Source organism: Cajanus cajan, chromosome 1 (genome assembly GCF_000230855.2).
Source record: "Cajanus cajan strain Asha chromosome 1, NIPB_CcT2T_4, whole genome shotgun sequence".
Taxonomy (NCBI): Eukaryota; Viridiplantae; Streptophyta; class Magnoliopsida; order Fabales; family Fabaceae; genus Cajanus; species Cajanus cajan.
Window position 1 is genome coordinate 47672770 of NC_138517.1, and position 13142 is coordinate 47685911.

The 13142-nt window shown below is 44.0% G+C and overlaps 1 protein-coding gene across 1 annotated transcript; it reads right to left on the reverse strand.

Moving 5' to 3' along the window:
• Positions 1 to 9836: 9836 nt before the first annotated feature.
• LOC145954643 (uncharacterized) lies at positions 9837 to 10223 on the reverse strand. The gene has a single exon (XM_083069330.1). It carries the CDS (start codon positions 10221 to 10223, stop codon positions 9837 to 9839), a length of 387 nt encoding a protein of 128 aa, XP_082925456.1.
• Positions 10224 to 13142: the final 2919 nt, after the last annotated feature.

Genomic DNA, 13142 nt, shown 5'->3' on the forward strand with positions numbered 1-13142 from the left:
AACCGGATTGAAGGATACTTGAAGGAAGGTTGTTTTCGGACTAAGGTTACCTAAACTATGGATGGAAGCATCCAAGCTTAAGGAACAAAGGAATGCTCACTTCAAAAGGTAGGAAAACCTAGGTCGGATTCCTAAAAGGTGAAGGCACTCTCAGTGACTGTTTGAGAGAATTGGCTGAAGTTTAATTTCAAAAAATCTATTTCATTCAAAAAGTAAATAAAAGGTGCTTGGAGGAAAACATTTATAGGACCGGAAATAGGAGTCACTTGGCGCCAATGTGAAGGCTTCACATGTGACGCCAAGATTTGAATTCAAATTTGAATTTTGAATTCAAATCTTAACTCACCTGTGTGTCACCTATTCACAAGGATGCTAAGTGAATTTAGGTTTGATTTAATTTGCATTTAAGGTTGAATTTGAGTCACACATGTTCAACCAAGGTGGCGCCATCCATGTGACTCAAAATGCAACTTAAATGCAAGCTAAATTAAACCTAGTTTGACCTAATCCTATTAAACAAGTTTTCCCTCCTAATTCCTATACTAATGACCTAAATACAATGGTCAATGAAATACAATGAATAGGAAAAATTATAAGAAAGAAAATGAGCCCAATATTGGGTATCAAAAGCCCAAAAGCCCATGAAGCCCAATTACAAGTCCAAAGTTCACAAACCGTAATCTATGGTCAAAATACAAGACCAAAACAAAGTAAATTCCTATTCTATGAATTTGCAATAAAACATGGTGTCAAACAAGTAAAGCCCAAGTGAGAAGCACCCTAGGCCCACCAAGCCCATTGGGCCCACTAAGCTTTGAAGCAGTCATGTCTTCTAGTAATCTCTTGGCCATAGCTCTAGTGGTTAGACCCTTGGTCCATGCTCTTCCATCATTCCCTCCCTCTTGAAAAGGATTCGTCCTCGAATCTAAAGACTCCTCCTCCTCATCACTAGCACGTACAAATGGTTTTAAATCACTAACATTAAAAGTAGGGCTAACTCCATAATCAAAGGGTAAATCAAGCCTATAAGCGTTATCATTGATACGTTGTAAGACTTGAAAGGGACCATCTCCTCTAGGACTAAGTTTGGACTTCCTTTGTTTAGGAAAACATTCTTTTCTAAGATGAAGCCAAACCCAATCACCTATGTTGGAGTTGGATATGAGTTTTAATCCTTTCATGTATTTTTTTAACAAACTCAGCTCTTGAAGCACCTTCCTTATGAATGAAATGTTCAACATTAGGAAGAGGTATCAAGTCCAAAGGTGTTAAAGGATTAAACCCATACACAGCTTCAAAAGGAGAAATATTGGTAGTTTTTTGAACTACCCTATTGTAGGCAAATTCAATATGTGGCAAATACTCATCCCAAGATTTGTGATTGCCTTTTAGAACTGCCCTAAGCATAGTAGACAGAGATCTATTAACTACCTCAGTTTGTCCATCTGTTTGAGGATGGAAAGTAGTTGAAAAGAGGAGTTTAGTTCCTAGTCTTGACCATAAGACACGCCAAAAGTGGCTTAAGAACTTGGTATCTCTATCAGAAACTATAGACTTAGGAAGTCCATGAAGTTTAACCACATCCCTAAAGAAGAGTTTTGCAATGTTGCTTGCATCATCTACTTTGTGGCATGGAATGAAATGGGCCATTTTACTAAAGCGGTCCACTACCACAAAGATAGAATCCATGCCCCTTTGGGTTCTAGGTAAACCTAGCACAAAATCCATGCTAATATCTACCCAAGGGGTTGCATCAATAGGTAAAGGTGTGTTTGTACCATGAGGCATCACTTTGGACTTGGCTTGTAAACAAGCCAAACATCTAAAGCAATGCTTTTGGACATATTTTCGCATATGGGGCCAATGAAATCTTTCTTTAAGCAAACTAAGGGTTTTATCAACACCAAAGTTCCCCATAAGCCCACCTTCATGGCTCTTTTTAATCAATAGTTTCCCAATGGAACCTTGGGGTATACATAATTTTCCTTCTTTGTACAAATACACCTCAGCCATATAGAAACCATTGAAAGCTTTTTGTTAGCATTTTTGATAAATATCACCAAAGTCAAGATGTTTCTCATACAATTCCCTAATATTATCAAATCCAAGAATTTGAGTACCTAGAGACATAAGCAATGTGTGCCTTCTAGATAAAGCATCAGCTACAATGTTTGCTTTTCCTTTCTTGAATTTAATAATATATGGAAATTGTTCAAGGAATTCTAGCCATTTGGCATGCCTCTTATTTAACTTACCTTGACCTCTTAAATATTTGAGTGACTCATGGTTACTATGTATGACAAACTCTTTGGACACTAGATAGTGTTCCCAAGTTTGTAAAGCCCTAACCAATGCATTCAACTCCTTGTCATAGGTAGGGTAATTGAGGGAGGCACCTTTTAGTTTTTCACTAAAATATGCAATGGGGTGTCCTCCTTGCAATAACACAGCTCCTATGCCAACTCCAGATGCATCACATTCTAGCTCAAAAGTCTTTTCAAAATTTGGTAAAGATAGTATAGGTGCATTTGTAAGTTGATCTTTTAGAAGTTGAAATGCATGATCATGCTTTGGAGTCCATTCAAAGGAAACATATTTTTTAACGAGCTCATTCTAGGGTGGCGCAATGCTAGAGAAGTTAGGAACAAATCTTCTATAAAAACTTGCAAGTCCATGAAAACTCCTAACTTCACTAACATTCTTTGGTTTGGGCCACTCTTGAATAGCTTTGATTTTCTCGGGGTCCACACGAACCCCTTCTTTACTCACAATGAACCCTAGGAAAACCACATGATCTACACAAAAAGTACATTTTTTAACATTAGCAAACAAGTGGTTTTGCCTAAGGATCATCAAGACTTCTCTAAGATGTCCTATGTGATCATCTTGAGACCTACTATAGATTAGAATGTCATCAAAATAATTAAACAACAACAAACTTTCCTATACACTCTCTCAAGACATGATTCATAAGCCTCATGAATGTTCTTGGTGCATTGGTTAAACCAAAAGGCATAACTAGCCACTCATACAATCCAAATTTGGTCTTAAAAGCAGTTTTTCACTCATCACCCTTTTTGATTCTTATTTGGTGATAACCACTTTTAAGATCAATTTTAGAAAAAATAGTAGCACCATGTAATTCATCAAGCATATCATCAAGTCTAGGGATTGGGTGCCTGTACTTGATTGTGATATTGTTAATAGCCCTACAATCACTACACATTCTCCATTTTCCATCTTTCTTGGGTACTAACAATATAGGCACAGCACAAGGACTCAAACTCTTTTGCACCCACCCCTTGTCCAACAATTCTTGAACTTCGTTCTCTATTTCCTTGGTTTCTTGTGGATTTTTCCTATAGTCTGGTCTATTGGGTAGACTTGCCCCAGGCACAAAATCAATTTGATGTTCTATACCCCTAAAAGGTGGAAGACCCTTTGGACCCTCACTAGGGAATACATCATCAAATTCTTTTAATAATTGTGAAACACCAAGTGGTAGAGAACTAGGTTCAAGATTTAAATTATGACAACTAAGCATACCTCTACAAAGAAGAATGTAAGAAGGCTTTTCAACAAGTAAAGTTTGTTTTAGAATTTCTTCTTGTTGAATTCCTTCTATGGGAAGAGGTTTCTCTTCCTTCTTCTTCTTTGAAGATTTATGCTTCTTCTCTTTTTTGTTCAACTTTTTTTTTCTTCTTCTCTTTTTAATTTCATTTGTACTTGATCCTCTACCACTTGTGAAGGAGACAAAGGATGAAGTACAAACTTCTTTTCTTTATGAGTGAAAGTGATTTCATTGGTAAGGCCATTATGCATGGTTTTCTTGTCAAATTGCCATGGCCTTCCCAACAAAATATGGCAAGCTTCCATGGGAACTATGTCACATACCACATGATCTTCATAGTTACCAATGGAAAACTTGACTTTCACTTGCTTATCAACAATGATATCCCCATCTTCATTTAGCCAATGAAGTTGATATGGTTTTGGATGGGGCATAGGGGTAAGATCAAGCTTCTCCACCAACCTTGTGCTACAACAGTTGCATCAAGACCCACTATCCACAATGTGAGAACAAGCTTTATCAGAAATTTTACACCTTGTGTGAAAAATGTTCTCTCTTTGTGAAATATGAGATTCATTAGGTTGGCTTCCTAGAAGCCTTCTTATCATTAATAGTTGACCATCATAAGGATAAGCTCTTTCAATTTGATGGTCTTCCTCACTAGTCTCACTATCACTTGAAGTGGTAGAGCTAGATTCATCATGACTACTATAAATGTCTTGTCCTCTTAAAATCAAACCTTTTTAGTTGGACATTGAGAAGCTATGTGGCCTCTCCCAAGACATTTAAAGCATTTGATGTCACTAGTTTTACTACTAGAAGTGACAACATTTTTATTTTTATCTTTTTCTTTTTCTTTTTCTTGACCCTTACTAAAGTTTTTAGAAGAGTCATATTGACCCTCCCTCTTGTTGTCCTTCTTGACATAAGAGCTAGCTTGAGTTTTACTTTTAAAAGAAGTTTTTCGCAAATGTTGTTGTTCCACCCTTATACAAAGTTGGACCAAATCATCAAGGTCCCTATAAGGGAGTAACTCAACCCTATCTCTTATATCAAAATTAAGGCCACTTAAAAACCTAGCAATGGTCAATCTTTCTTCTTCCCTTATCCCAACCCTCATGAGATACAACTCCATCTTTTGTCTATACTCCTCCACACTCATGTTCTTTTGTTGGAGTCTTTGGAGCTTATCCATAAGCTCCCTACTATAATAAGAAGGTATGTGCCTTCTTCTCATAGCACTCCTCAATTCATTCCAATAAGCAATATGAGGGTCATTATGAAGTTGCCTTTCTCTAACCAAGGCTGTCCACCAATACATAGCTTGTCCTTGGAAAGCTAAGGTGGCCAAGGGAACTTTTCTTTCCTCACCTACTTGATGACAAGTGAAGATTTGCTCCACTTTCATTTCCCAATCCAAGTAGGCATCAACATCTTCTTTTCCATGAAAGTAAGGGAGACCAACTCTTGATTCCCTAACTTTGGGTTCCTTAATGACTCTTCTAGGCATGGGTTGGTAATATGCATCTACATTCAAACTACCCACATCCTCTTGACTTGTGGAGCCATTGAAACTCTTAGAGGAACTCTTTTGACTCTTTTTCTTTTTAAGTTTTTCCAAAATTTTTGCTTCTTGTTGCTTAATTTTGTTTATCTCTTACTCAAGGGCAAAAAGTTGTACTTCCCTTTCAATCTTTTCTTTTTCTTTTTGAAGTACCTCTTGTTGTCTCCATAGTTTTAGTGCCTCAACCTCCGTAACAATTTGATTAAAACTTTTAGGAGATTCAATGTCACTATCACTTTGAGAAATATGACTCATGATTAAGCAATAAGAAGTTTAAATGCTATGTGTACCTGCTTAAGGATACACTCGTAGTCTTCTTGGTAAGAAGGGCCGAACGGATACTTCAAACGGATTCTTCAGAGGAGGGAGGTACCTGCAAAAGGCACTCCAACGCTCAAGTCAGGATAAGCACGATATTCTAGGATAATTAATGAACAGTGACATACCTTGTTGTGTGTGACCTATTTATAGCATCTGACATGGGCCTGAGCGTGATGGGCCCTCTCAGATATTTACCAAATTAGGTAATACGGTACTAATTGGTTGTTAGGCTTTAATCATGTACTTACCTTTCTTAATTGTGATTACCGTTATGACTTGTTTAACTCTTCGGCAAGAGGCCGAGCCGACTATTCAATACTAGTCGGAACGGCAAATGACCGAGCCATCTAGTCCGTATACGGCAGCTTGTATACTTCCGGTACGATCTATGTCGGAACGGTACTTGACCGAGCCGACTCGATGAGTGATGATGGTCCATATTGGCATTAACCAGACTGATGTCGGTTCTCGACCTCATGCTGAGCCGACGTTGATGGTGATGCTTGTACGTGGCTTACTATGCATGAGTGTCTGACGAAATGGCACGTGTTGGCCCACGTGACCGATACGGTCTCTCCGGTACACAAGCCCCCCAGCCTTTGAGGAGCGAAGCGACGCGAAAGGTTAATGAAATAAAAACAGGATTTCTCAGTTGGTGTCTTGAAGAAGAAGCTAAGGGTTACAACTGATGGTGGGATATGAAGGGTTGTAACCGTTGGGCATTTGATGGCGTACGCGAGAAGTTATGGTGGGAAGCGAAGGGATATAACCGTTGGTCATTAATGACGCATGCGAAGAGTTGCGCGCCCTAGACCGTTGGATCTAAATGATCCAACGGTAGGCACGAGGGGGTGTCTCTTCAGTTGCCTATTAAGAACGCCTATAAATAGATGTGTAGGAGGAAGGGTTTCCACATGCAAACTTACTAGCTGCTCCGAGCCGAAGATATTTGAGAGCGTTTTGAGTACTCAACAGCAATTGGTCAAGTTCAATCATCAGGTACGTAATGGCTAACCTGGACATTGTTCATGTTGACTCCTCTGGGGACGAAGAGGAATCTAGGTTAAGGACGCCGCCGAACCAGGAGGTAGCGTCGGCTTCAGCTTCGAATGGGGGCGATTCCGCAGAGTCGGCTTCGGGGTCCGATCGGTCGCAAAGCGGGAATGATTCGGCATCGGCTGTGGGTTCTGAAGATCAGCCGAGTCGGGGTGGGGAATCGTCAAGAATTTTTCCTCCCATATCGACTCCCGGGTATTCGTGGGTACATGGTGAAGTTGGTAGTGTATACTCTCGGTATACGAGCAAGAAGTCTCTTGTGGACTTCGTATCAGCCATAAAGTTTTTAAACTTTCCCAAAGATGAAGAGCCTTCTGCTATCTTTTTCCAACCGTGCCGAGGTGACGGGGCTTCGAATCCAGACTTCGTTTATTTGAATCAAGGATCGTCCAAATACCCATTCTTTTACGTGTATGATTATATGTTCCGGGATCTGAAGATATCCCTCCCTTTTGACGATTACTTCATGAGTATACTTCGACTTCTTAATGTGGCGCCGAGCCAACTTCACCCGAACACCTGGGCCGCTATGCAAGGGTTTAGGCATTTGTGTCTAGCCCTCGGTCTCCAGCCCACTCCACATCTATTCCTGCACTTCTATACGTCTCGGCCGACGAAAAAAGCTAAGTGGCTGTCGTTGATTCGTCACAATGATTGCTTGCTGCAACCTTTTACCACCTCGTACAAAAAATTTAAAGTGGGATTTATGAAGGTGATGATTCGGCCAGAACCAGGAAAAAAGTATTTCTTTGATGCCGAAGGGAATCCCCTATTTCCCTTGTATTGGACCCGGAAGCCGCGCAAGTACGACACGGTTTCCAAATCACGCATGTCCCCGGAGGAGAGAATGAGTCTAAGTTTTTTAGACAAACTACCTCGGCCTCTACCATGTCGTCCTCTGATCCGGTTGTTTGAATCGGCCGATGTAGTCGAGGAACTAATTGGTATAGTACTTTTCTTATTTAATTAAATTTGTGTGTTATCATTGATTTTGACTAATAATGTGCAGGTATAATGGCTGCCCATGGAGATGATGATCTAGACATCCGTAACCTGATCCGGAATCAATTGGCGGCGACTATTGGGAACAAGACTTCAGCCCCGATGGGTGGGAATCAAGCTACCGTCCAAGCTGGTGGGGTAGGGTCTTCGGCTCGGAAAAAGAAACCCACTCAGCCCCAACCTGAAAAAAGAAGGTCGGATGCAAGGACCGAAGAAGAAAGTCGCCGGGCCAAACAACGCCGAGTGGCTAGCCCCCCTGTTCCAGAAGGTCTATCTTCGCCAAGTTTTTTGGCCGGGAACGTCAACGCTTAGGATTTCCTGAGTCAAGACTTAACTTCTGAAGCCGGCCAAGGGATGCTGAGTCGCATGAGCTCGGCTCAAAAATGGAGCTTCTTCTGCGAGTTCCAAGTGCGGGCCGTGGCAATGGCCCAAAGCATAGTTATGCAGCCGAACGGCGAGGCTGATGGGCTGCGCCGACAGCTTGCTGAGCAGGAGAAGTCTCTTCAAGAGACGCTGGCGGCTTTAACAGACGCTCAAACATCCAACAGCAAGTACCAGGCTGAAATGGATCGCAGAGGGCGGGTTGCCGACGACTTGGCCTTGAAGGTTCAGCGTCTCGAACTTGCTTTGAAGACCGAGACCGACAAGGTTACTGCACTAGGGAAGGGGTTGGATGCTGAGAAGACCGCTTTCGAGGCCTATAAGGAGAAAGCGCGTGCCAAGGTCCTTAGCCAGCATCAGGCCGGGTTTGCCCAAGCGGCTCGGCAAGCCTGTCATTTCGACGACTTTCCGCCAGACTTCCATCTTGACATGACGAAAGATTTCTTTCAAGGGAAGCTGGTGGACCTCACTTCTATTCCTCCTGATCAACAAGCCGACGAGGAAGCTCCGGCTCGGGCGAACGAGCCAAATGAGGATGTTACAATTCAGGAGGAAGAAGCGCCTGAGGCTGGTCCGATTCCTGGCGAGGAGGAGGTAGTTTCTTAGGTTTTTGCGTTGTAATTCCGGGCCAATAGTGCCCATTTTTTTTTTTTTTTTTTTTTTTGTTGCTAGGCCGATAGTGCCTTTTAATAAATTCAATTTTTCTTTTCGTATACTGCTTTGAATTCTTTTCGCAATGTTTTTCTCATTGGCCGAGAGTCATCTCGGGTTAGAAGATCTAAAACTAAAGCTGCATCCTTGGCCGAGAGGCATCTCGGGAGGGAAGACGTAGGATTAAAAGTCACATCCTTGGCCGAGAGACATCTCGGGAGGGAAGACTTGTTGGATTGAAAGTCACATCCTTGGCCGAGAGACGTCTCGGGAGGGAAGACTTGTAGGATTCGGGAGGGAAGACTTGTAGGATTGAAAGTCACATCCTTGGCCGAGAGACATCTTGGGAGGGAAGACTTGTAGGATTGAAAGTCACATCCTTAGCCGAGAGACATCTCGGGAGGGAAGACTTGTAGGATTGAAAGTCACATCCTTGGCCGAGAGACATCTCGGGAGGGAAGACTTGTAGGATTGAAAGTCACATCCTTGGCCGAGAGACATCTCGGGAGGGAAGACTTGTAGGATTGAAAGTCACATCCTTAGCCGAGAGACATCTCGGGAGGGAAGACTTGTAGGATTGAAAGTCACATCCTTGGCCGAGAGACATCTCGGGAGGGAAGACTTGTAGGATTGAAAGTCACATCCTTGGCCGAGAGACATCTCGGGAGGGAAGACTTGTAGGATTGAAAGTCACATCCTTAGCCGAGAGACATCTCGGGAGGGAAGACTTGTAGGATTGAAAGTCACATCCTTGGCCGAGAGACATCTCGGGAGGGAAGACTTGTAGGATTGAAAGTCACATCCTTGGCCGAGAGACATCTCGGGAGGGAAGACTTGTAGGATTGAAAGTCACATCCTTAGCCGAGAGACATCTCGGGAGGGAAGACTTGTAGGATTGAAAGTCACATCCTTAGCCGAGAGACATCTCGGGAGGGAAGACTTGTAGGATTGAAAGTCACATCCTTGGCCGAGAGACATCTCGGGAGGGAAGACTTGTAGGATTGAAAGTCACATCCTTAGCCGAGAGACATCTCGGGAGGGAAGACTTGTAGGATTGAAAGTCACATCCTTAGCCGAGAGACATCTCGGGAGGGAAGACTTGTAAAAACTAATGTTAAAAATGTATAGTAAGTCAAAGATAATTGAACTGTGTTTTTATTGATTGGATGCCTCATTAAAAACCTTGCCGGCCAAAACCTCTTTTCACGATTTTTTAAGAGGAGAAAAGACCGGTTCAAGGAAAAGAGTGCATCATTATACATAGTTGAAATGTAAATACATGATGTTGATTCAACTGTAATATGTCTTCAAATGAGTAGAATTCCATGTCCGAGGAACGACCTTGCCGGACAGCTCTTCTAACTTGTACGCTCCATTGTTGAGGACATGCCGTATCCGGAAAGGGCCGTCCCAGTTGGCTGATAGCTTCCCTTCTGAAGAGTTGCGTCTGGCTGACCCGGTTGCTCTCCATACAAGATTACCTTCGTGAAATGTTCTCGGCTTAACACTTGAATTGAAACGGCGTGTCATGCGTTGTTTACATGCCTCGGCCACAATCTGTGCTTTTTCCCGTGCTTCATCGAGGACATCAAGCTCGGCTCGGAGCGAAGCATTGTTAGACTCCTCATGGAAGTGCTGTCTTCGGAATGATGGCTCTCCGACTTCAACCGGGATCATGGCGTCTGCGCCGTAAGTCAGGCGAAAGGGTGTCTCTTTTGTTGTTGATTGTGGTGTACATCGATACGCCCAAAGGACCTCTGGCAACTCTTCGGCCCATGCCCCTTTTGCCGAACCGAGCCGTTTCTTTAATTCGGTGAGGATAACCTTATTGGCCGCTTCGGCCTGGCCGTTCGACTGGGGGTGTTCAACTGATGTAAACCTATGCCGGATGCCAAGGTTTTCAAGGAAAGAGTTGAACTTTTTGTCCGTGAATTGTAGGCCGTTATCTGAGATGATGGCATATGGGATGCCGAAACGGGTAACTATGTTCTTCCAGACAAATTTCTAGACATTAGCGGCGGAGATGCAGGCAAGCGGCTCGGCCTCAATCCACTTTGTGAAGTAATCGACAGCTACGAGGAGAAACTTAACTTGTCCCTTCGCCACCGGAAATGGGCCGAGTACATCAATGCCCCATAAAGTAAACGGCCATGGAGAGCTGATGCTATGCAGTTCAGCAGCTGAAGCATGGATGAGGTTCCCGTATTTTTGGCACTGAACACATTTCTTGACAAAGTCGGCGCAGTCCCCCTTCAGAGTTGGCCAATAATAACCGTCCCGCAAGACTTTAGCTGCTAAGGTTCGTCCTCCGGAATGGGAGCCACAAATACCCTCATGGACTTCCCTCATCACGTAATCTGCTTGGTGACTATCTATGCATTTGAGCAGCGGGGTGGAGAACCCCCGTCTGTAGAGGTCCTCGACTATCATGGAGTACCGAGCCGCCTGTGTTCGCAACTTCTTAGCTTCCAACGGGTCGGCCGGTACTGCGCCGTTAGTGATATAGTTCCGAATGGGTGTGGTCCATGAGGGTGATTCATCTATTGCCATGCACTCGGTTGTTACGCTTGGGGAGGGAACTTCAAGATGAATAGTGGTGCGCAGCTGTCCCGGCTTCCGGCTGCTGGCGAGCCGAGCTAACTGATCAGCTCGTTCATTATTGCTACGCAAAACATGGCGAACCTGAACCTCGCTGAATTCATCCTTCAATTTTTGGAATAGATGATAGTATTGTAATAAGTTCGCATCTTTAACTTGGAAATTATCATTGACCTGCTCGGCCACTATCTTTGAGTCGGTCCAGCATATGACTCGCTTCACATCCATCTCGGTTGCCAACCGCATCCCAGCTAGTAGGGCCTCGTATTCCGCTTGGTTATTGGAGGCACGAAAACCGAACCTAAGGGACTGCTCAATTGTGACGCCTGAGGGACTAGCCAGTATCACTCCTGCTCCGCTGCCTTGGGCGTTAGAAGACCCATCGACATGCAAGGTCCATGATTCGTCTTCAAAACGCCCCGAAGGGGTAAGCTCGTTAACAAAATCAGCCAAGTGCTGCGACTTGATTGGACCTCTCGGCTCAAAGGACAAATCGAACTCTGACAACTCGACCGACCATGCCATCATTCGGCCGGCAATCTCTGGTTTTCTTAATACTTTTGCCACTGGACAATCGGTCCGAACAATTATCTTGTGGCTATGAAAGTATTGTCTCAGTCGACGAGCAGTGTAGATGAGTCCTAAGGCTACCTTTTCAATTAACTGGTATCGTCGTTCGGCCTCCTGCAAAGTCCGACTGATGAAATACACTAGTTGTTGCTCTTCTCGGTTTTCTTGTATTAGCGCAGCGCTAATTGAGCTGTCGGAAACCGCTAAGTATATGATCATGTCAATGTTGGCAACTGGTTTGGAAAGGACCGGGGGTGTACTAAGGCGCTCCTTGAAATGTTGGAATGATGTTTCACACTCCTGGGTCCATTGGAATCGCTCGGTCTTCTTGAGCAAGAGGAGGATGGGTCTAGCTATCTCAGCTAGGCAAGGAAGAAAGCGGGAGAGCGAAGTGAGCCGGCCTGCCAACTTCTGAACTTCTTTCAGGGTACTTGGGCTTTTCATGCTTAGAATGGCTTGGCACTTGTCAGGATTTGCTTCAATGCCGCGACTGGACAACATAAACCCTAAGAACTTGCCGCCTGAGACCCCGAATACGCACTTGTCGGGGTTGAGTCTCATTTGGTGGTGCCGAAGCGCGTGAAACACATCAGTCAAGTCCTGTGCGTGTACAGATACGCTACTTGACTTTACTACCATGTCATCAACGTACACCTCCATACATCGCCCAATGTGGTCACTGAAAATTTTGTTCATCAACCGTTGGTAAGTGGCTCCGGCATTTTTCAGGCCGAAGGGCATGACTCGGTAACAGTAATTGGCTGTTTCGGTGATGAACGCCGTTTTCTCTTCATCCTGAGGGTGCATTCGGATTTGGTTATATCCGGAATATGCGTCCAGGAATGACAGGAATTTGTGGCCAGATGCCCCATCGACGAGCCGATCAATGTTTGGTAGCGGATAGGCATCCTTCGGACAGGCTTTGTTCAAATTAGTGTAGTCAGTACACATGCGCCATTTCCCATTCGGTTTCTTGACCATTACTACATTAGCTAGCCAAGTTGAGTAGTGTACCTCCCGGATGAACTTGGCTTCTAGCAACTTACTCACTTCGGCCTCTATTGCCGCCTTCCTGTCCTCCCCAGCCTTTCGACGCCGTTGAGCGATCGGTCTTGCTTCTTTGCTTATGGACAATTTGTGACAGAGGAAACTAGGATCAATGTCGGGCATGTCAGAGGGATGCCAAGCAAATAGGTCACTATTTTTGAGGATCACTTGGCTGACAGCCAATTGTTCCCGCTCGGACAGGTTGGCTCCTATATAAGTGACTTGTGACTCCAACACCCCTACTTGAATCGGTTGCTTGTCATCAACAGGTTCGACTCTTTCGTCCTGATCGATCCGGGGATCAAGGTCCACAGTCGAATGATGGGACACCGAGTGAACCCCACTCGGCCTCCTAGGTACCTCGTCTTTTATTCTTGCCAG

What these genes read in the sequence shown, in the direction of transcription:
- LOC145954643 (XM_083069330.1), bottom strand. Translation starts at nt 10,223, where the DNA reads ATGATCCCGGTTGAAGTCGGAGAGCCATCATTCCGAAGACAGCACTTC.